The 6,971-nt window shown below is 36.4% G+C and overlaps 1 protein-coding gene across 1 annotated transcript; it reads right to left on the bottom strand.

Annotated features, from left to right (window-relative positions):
- Positions 1 to 907: 907 nt before the first annotated feature.
- Positions 908 to 6,079, bottom strand: LOC115986522 (transcription factor UNE10). Its single transcript, XM_031109636.1, has 6 exons — positions 5,668 to 6,079; positions 4,774 to 5,542; positions 4,300 to 4,401; positions 3,881 to 3,946; positions 1,985 to 2,347; positions 908 to 1,329 (listed from the first exon to the last, which is right to left on the bottom strand). Exons 1-6 carry the CDS (start codon positions 5,769 to 5,771, stop codon positions 1,237 to 1,239), a joined length of 1,497 nt encoding a protein of 498 aa, XP_030965496.1. The 5' UTR covers positions 5,772 to 6,079; the 3' UTR covers positions 908 to 1,236.
- Between the last annotated feature and the right edge of the window lie 892 nt (positions 6,080 to 6,971).

Here is a 6,971-nt window from a genome sequence, read left to right as displayed (position 1 = left end):
CGAAATTCCCTACACTGGAAGAGGAATGACTTAATTGTTTAAGGAAAAGCCCAAAACCTAAATAAAATTTCTTAAAAGTTTCTTAAATATTGTATCTTAGGTTTCTAATTAATTCAAACATGCAATTAGTATAAAAAATTTAAATCATGTAACTGCATTGACTAATATATCACATTATTAAATTTAATTATCACCAAGAAAAGTAACATCTTTTATGCTACATTAGTCAATGCAATCACATGATTGAATTTAATTGAGGAATGTATGATACAAATGCTTAAGAAATTGTATCTAAATTTTGCCCAAAAACAAAAATAGAGATCCATCTCTCTTTGTATAGGTCATAAGTACCCAAGAGACCTCCAATAGATTAAAATGGTTCTTCTAAGGAAACAACTTTTAACACAACTTTCTGAAATGGTTGATAGTAAGTAATGGACAATTTCACTAGTCGACAATTTCAACCACTAGTCGACAATTTCACAAGGATCAACCACTTTTTTTTCACTAGTCGACAATTTCAACAAATTATGACAAAAAACTTTCTCATAGTACAAAGGATTCCACTCCCCATTTTTCCCCTCTCTAGTTCTTTTGTTTGTTTGTTTTTTCCTCTAACCTTAAACCCCCACACAATAATTATCCCTGACGCACAAGGTGGGACAATAGAGACTTTATTAGCAGGTTAGATAGCATTGTCAAAGGACTGGATATAATTAATTGCACAACTGTATTGAAATATCAAGCTCACTAAGCAATTAGAACCTCATAACCTTGTTTAAGTTGAAATCACATGATTAAGCTTAATTGCTCAACAAGTCAAAAGAACACAAGGCTTAGCTTAATTAGGTTTAGGGTGCAAAATTAACTGGAAGAGACAATATTGCAGAATGAAATTAAAAAATAATAACAAATCAAGATACATTATACATTATACATTCAAAAAATACAAAATCATTATAGTGGTTGCAAATTAATCAGTTGAAAATTAAAAGAGAATATTGTACACCAACTATTTACTAACTGATTACCCCCAAAAAAGGCTCTAATTTTAGCTATCTGCTCATCTCTTGGAGCTAAAATACATTAAGATACTTGCATCATTTAAACACACCACCCCTGCATCTATGCTCTTGCAGAAAACACAAATTAAACCGTATCAACCTCACGCACCCAATTTCTGGTACTGATCCCAAGATAGGCATGGCAAGCAATGAAACAAAGATTGCAGAAAGCTTAGCTCTTAGAACTAGAAGGTGGAGGTTGATGCAGCTGCTGCTGCTGGCACATGGCCGCCGCCATCCTACTGTAAGCATCCATGGTCATTGGCTGCAATGAATTTTATACTAATCGTCATCTTTATGATCTCAAAGATCATTGAATTACTAACCAAGATCTTTAAAATATAGGCACACACAAAAAAGTTTCTAAACAAATAATGGAAACTGACAGTTATAAATTCAGCAACATATATGACATAAAAACCAAGTAAAAAAATGTAGAAATGAAACAATTTACAAAGAAAACTTTGTTTCTTCCTTTTTTTAAGCAACTCTCAGGGGGTGGGGGGTGTCAATGTGTCATGTCATTTGAATTTTGAAGACTCAATAAATTAAAAACTTTTATAAAGTCAGTCAAAATGAATCTTAACTTTAAGAAAGTTTAGAGAAAGCATCGTATCTTTCAATATGACCGAGATTTATGCTACAAATAATTGCTAATATTTTGTCATCATCTTAGCAAAGTAAACACTCCTTAAGGCAAGATTAAATATGATTTGACTCGTCCTGATTGAAATCAGTATACAACAAATGACTCAGTCGCTGTTGTTCAACATAATAAACCGAGGTTCCTTTCAATCACTATAAGAAAAGCCAAAGAAAAAGCAAACAAAAGCAAAATCTTTCCGAAATCAATAAAATTTGACAACACTGAATGTCAAGCTGTGGCTGAATTGTCAACAGAGAATCTAACACGTGTTTACCTGTGATTGGCACGCAAGGAATGTGGAATAGGGGTCTGCCATTACCGCGGGTGAAGTAGCTTGTATCCGGTCACCAGAGCCGGCATCCCATGAGGTCATAGGCATGAAAGCAGTAGGGTGAAGAACAGGAGAGATGCCAGTGACGTTGGACCGATTGATATTGCTCATGTCCATCCCCATACCAAGTCCCATGCCCATTCCCATCCCCATGCCCATTGGTGCCATCATGGACATCTGAAGTTGTTGTTGCATGGCCATTGGTAACATCATTGGTGGCATACTCATTCTGCTCATCATTTGGACTTGAGCTTGCAATTGCTTCAGATATTCAATCACTTCGTCAAGCATTGAAGCCTTGTCAGTCTGTAGTAATGCAAGGAAGTTTCTCAGAATGAATACCAATCAATGTTTGTACTCCAAAACTAGTTATGTACCATCACCAAAATTATATTTCAACTTGCACAATTAGATAGTGTATGTGCAAAGTTTATGACTTGGAATGAAATTAAATTTTTGCAGAATTGATTGCACTCTGAAAATTGAACTGTCAGGAATATCATGGCCTGGTTCTCACCGTTTTTTCAGGAGGATCAACTCTTTGTCTACTATATGGTACTTATATCTCTGCACTACATTTACTATCCAATATTTTATGTACATAACTCTGCTATGCAGAGCTCAAAAGTTTTGAGCATCTCCAGCAATGCTCTCTATTTTAGCAAGTCAAAATACCTCCTTTTTTATTTTGTAAATAGCCAATTTTTCACTCTTTATGTTTTTTCATTTATTCCATTAAAATATTTTTTTTATATTGTTTATTCATTTTTTATCAGAAACGAGTCTGGTTCTCTGCATGCAGTGGATGCAGGAAATAGTTCTTGCAACCTCTTTGGGTAGAATAATAAAATAATGGTTTTGAAAAGACACATTCTAAATGTGTTGATCCAATCCACCAACCAATTCTCCAGAACGGCTAACCTCAGTTGGAGATACTATATTTTATGGTGGGAAAAAGGGTAGAGATGCCTAATTCATTGGAGATGCACTTTTTATCAGCAAGTTGTCATACCACCGCGTTTGAGATCCACATACTTGGGAGATGCTTACTTTTTATTAGTTGGTTGTCATATGACCACGTTTAAGATCCGCATACTTGTGAGAGGCCCGCTCCATAGAACAGAGATGGAAAAATACATATCTAAGTTAACCTCAAATATACATCTGTGTACCCATAACTCAAAATCTCTCTCCCTCTTTCACTGTCTCTTTCTCTACACAAAAGTTACTTAAGTGTACTAGTACCAAAAACTAGAGATTAATAACATGGAAATGACTGATTTCACACAAGCTTAATTAGGCCCTACCAAGTGAAGCGATTATTGTAAGAGCAGGTAGTTGTCTCCATACCTAACAACCTTCTGTCAAATTGTCCCCCATAGCATTGCGTATGTGGACTAAAATCATCGGATCAGTCCCAAAATACCCACAGCCATGTACTCAAACATTGAGTGGACCACATCCATTTGCATACACTGCCTGCTATATCTAATCTAAATCTTTGAGGCTTTTTATTTTTTTAATACTATACTAAACAGTGTATTAATATGTGAAACTTAAGAGAGAATAACCTTATCACACTAAAGTTGTCCTTTTCTTCCCCAATAGAATGAAAACAAAAGAACTCTATTATAGGTTATGATAAGTGTCACACATACTCACATGATTCCTAGTTAAAAAAGTCGCTGAATATACTATGTCCAATAAGATGGAATTGAAAAGTAGACGTGATAAAAGCACTAGTATAAATGCTTAGCCAAGAGATAATATGAAGAGAGAGAGAGAGAAAAAAAATACCATAAAGGTTATGCATAAAAGCCAAAAAATTGGAACTTATACCTTACTCGAATTGGGGACCAGCTTCTGCAGTGTCTTCATCCTTTGGTTTATTTTATCTCTTCTTTTCTAAAACACACATAAAGCATTCTTAAATTCATCAATAAAATAAAATAAATTCTACCAAATCTTCTATACGGTTTGACTATCTATTATGGATAAAATCTAACCCATTTGTGACTAGGAAAGTATTGTGGATTTAGTCATATCCAATCATTTGGTTAACCATTTATATATGTTATTTCATTCACTCTAATTAAACCCACATATATCATTGTCGGAGAACTTAAAAGCAATTCCATCTTTTTTTAGAGAAAAAGTAAAAGCGTTATTCAATTAAGAAAGAAAAAGAAAGGTGGGCTTTTATTCCCCCTACTCCTTTATTTAATGCCTTATCCCACATCGAAAGAGAGAGCACATACACGTTCAGATTGGTTATGAATAGCAGCAGCCCTACTCCGTTTCGTTGAGACTGAGGATTTTGCTGAACTCTTCTTTTTGTCCACCACATCACGTGCCTCCCTCTTTACAAAAATAAATAAATAAATAAATAAGAATAAAACAACCGACCCAACTAAATTAAATATCAATCATGATCATGTACGTAACTTTTCTTTTCACAGTAAATTTCATAACTATTAAAGTAGCGATGATTTCAATTGCATTCATAAGTTACAGTCAACCATTTTACAATAATTAGGATTTTCCTAATTATTGAAGTAGTCCATTATGAGCGATAATCTCAATTAAGTTCACTAGTTACAGTCGACAAATCTACCGTAAAAGATTGCTTTTTCAGGTTTAAGTGTACTGCAACAACAACAAAAATAAAATAAAAACAAGTACATTAAAAACAAAAAGTGAAATGATTATCAAATGTTTTCTAGCTAGCTTGCCTGTGGTCTGCTATGACAAACGGAATCATGGTCATCACCAGTAGTGGTGGCCTTAGTGCAAGGCTTGCCAGGGCTAGTGTTTTCCATGGAACACAGTGAAGTGGAAGTGAACCCCACACCCAAGTCCCTCTCACACGTGTCAAGTGTAACATGCTGACTATCCCTCCCACACGTGGCGCTGCCGGAGACGCTTTGGTCTCTGCTGCTCCATTCGGGTGCTGCCGCCGCCGCCGCAGCCGCGGCGGGGACTGCCACACGCGCCTCGTTGTTAGCGCGTTCTATTATGACATTCTCGTCTTGGTCATGCGTCATAGTACCACCACCAACAGGGCCACTACAAGACCCAACGCGTGTAGAACACCCGACTACACACGTGCCGCTGCCACCAAGGCCGGCTTGGGTTGTGGTTTGGTCGTCGGTGCAGTTGGAACAAGGGACTAGAGCATCCATAGTCATGGTGGCCGAGGTGGTGGCCACGGCTGCACGGGAGTGGAACCACTGGACCATGTCGCTACCGCCACCGCCATCGAAAGAGCGGGGTTTTTGGCCGTGATTGTTGCTGTTATGGTTGCGGTGGTTGTGGGGTATCAGAGTGGCCTGGTTTACGATTGATTCTAAGGTACCACTAGCGCGTGGCTTGTCCCAAGTGTTGTACTTGGCAAGAGAAGAGGTTGAAGGTATGGGTTTGACAGGCCCGCGTGGTAGACCTAAGCCGTGCATGGCTACCTGGCCGTTTTGCCATGTTAGCTCCGCTACTTCATAGCCCAACCTGCATAAATTGATTGCATCTATAATTAACTTACAAAAACGAACAAAAAAAAGTATAGTACACACATACATATATATCTATATATGTTTATACTTTATATAGATAAAGAGAGAGAGAGAGAGTACATGCGGACATCAGGAGCAGTGGAATTGGAGTTAGAACGAAGAGAAAGCCTGGGAGTAGGGCTGGGATTCTCATCGAAATCCCAGCTTGGAACGCACTGGCTCATTTTGGGTGGAGTTGCCACTCTTGCCAGTGAAACAGTTGTTTTGGTACAGAAGGAAAAAGGGGCAGCAGAGGAGTATATTGTTGTTTGTTCCTTCTTCTTTTACCTTATTTTTTAAGCTTTATAGCGACTATCATGTATTTGAGAGAGAGAGATTATGGTCCACAGGTAGAGAATACAGGAAAAAAAAGCCTGATTATTTGAGAGAGAGAGAGAGAGAGAGAGAGGGAGGGAGAGAGAGAGGAAGAGAAGTTTTGGGTATCAATAGGACTTTGACTGATGGCTACTATAAATGGTTATATAGAATATAGATAACTTAGACGCCAAAGTTTGTGAAGGCCATATTTCTTTGTAATTACGCTTTTTTATAGATTGGAGATGAGTTCGTATCTTTGCATCAAAATAACAAAAGCAAAAGCAGATATTTGTTCTGCCCAAAAAGATGTGAACCTTTTTTTTTCCTTTAGATTAGTGAAAAAAATAAAAGCAAAAATTAAAAAAAAAAAACCAGCTAAAAAGAGCAGTCCTTTCTTCTTCGGGTAAAAGTCAGACAATGGAGACATTCTCCATCTTCAAAAAAATTATATACCACATATATATAACAAAGTAGTTTTCATATACAAATGGAATAACTTCTTTATTTGTAGAAACAAATGGAATAATGTTATTTGCATATAATTTGTAGATATTTATTTAAATTTTAGTTATTTTCCTTTATTAAATTATAATTATGAATTCTATACCTTTTTTATTATTGTTGTTGTTTGGTTTATATAGTCTCTACCTTGGTTATGCAATGGATAACACATGATGGTGCTTATGCGCCACAACTTTATGTTTTAATTAATGATTGCAGGTCCCTTTTCACTCGCGAATGAATCGTTTTTCCTGCTCACATATATCGAGAGGCTAATAGAGTGGTTGATCGCAAGGACGGACCTAGGTGGGGGCCTAAGGGGGCCCGAGCCCCTTGGGTCCTTTTTTTTTTTTTTTAGTTATAATATTTTTTTTTTTTTTGTAGTTAGCCCCTTTCAAAACCTTAGGCCCCTTTTTTCCACAATAAACCTAACTAACCTCACTCAAATAACAACCATCCAACCAAAAAAACTTAATAAAAACGATAAAAATATTCACAATGGTAATTGTATTTTAGCAAAAAAAAAAAAAAAACTATTTTTCCACCAAATAACCAAAAAATCATGT

Source organism: Quercus lobata, chromosome 4 (genome assembly GCF_001633185.2).
Source record: "Quercus lobata isolate SW786 chromosome 4, ValleyOak3.0 Primary Assembly, whole genome shotgun sequence".
Lineage (NCBI taxonomy): Eukaryota > Viridiplantae > Streptophyta > Magnoliopsida > Fagales > Fagaceae > Quercus > Quercus lobata.
This window is presented reverse-complemented; position numbering and strand designations above follow the sequence as displayed.

Excerpts from the sequence above, each read along its gene's own strand:
- LOC115986522 (XM_031109636.1), bottom strand. The coding sequence starts at position 5,771 with ATGAGCCAGTGCGTTCCAAGCTGGGATTTCGATGAGAATCCCAGCCCT. Across the intron at positions 2,348-3,880 it reads TGGTCCCCAATTCGAGTAAG|ACTGACAAGGCTTCAATGCT; the intron begins GTATAAGTTCCA and ends GCATTACTACAG. Across the intron at positions 1,330-1,984 it reads TCCTTGCGTGCCAATCACAG|CCAATGACCATGGATGCTTA; the intron begins GTAAACACGTGT and ends AATTCATTGCAG.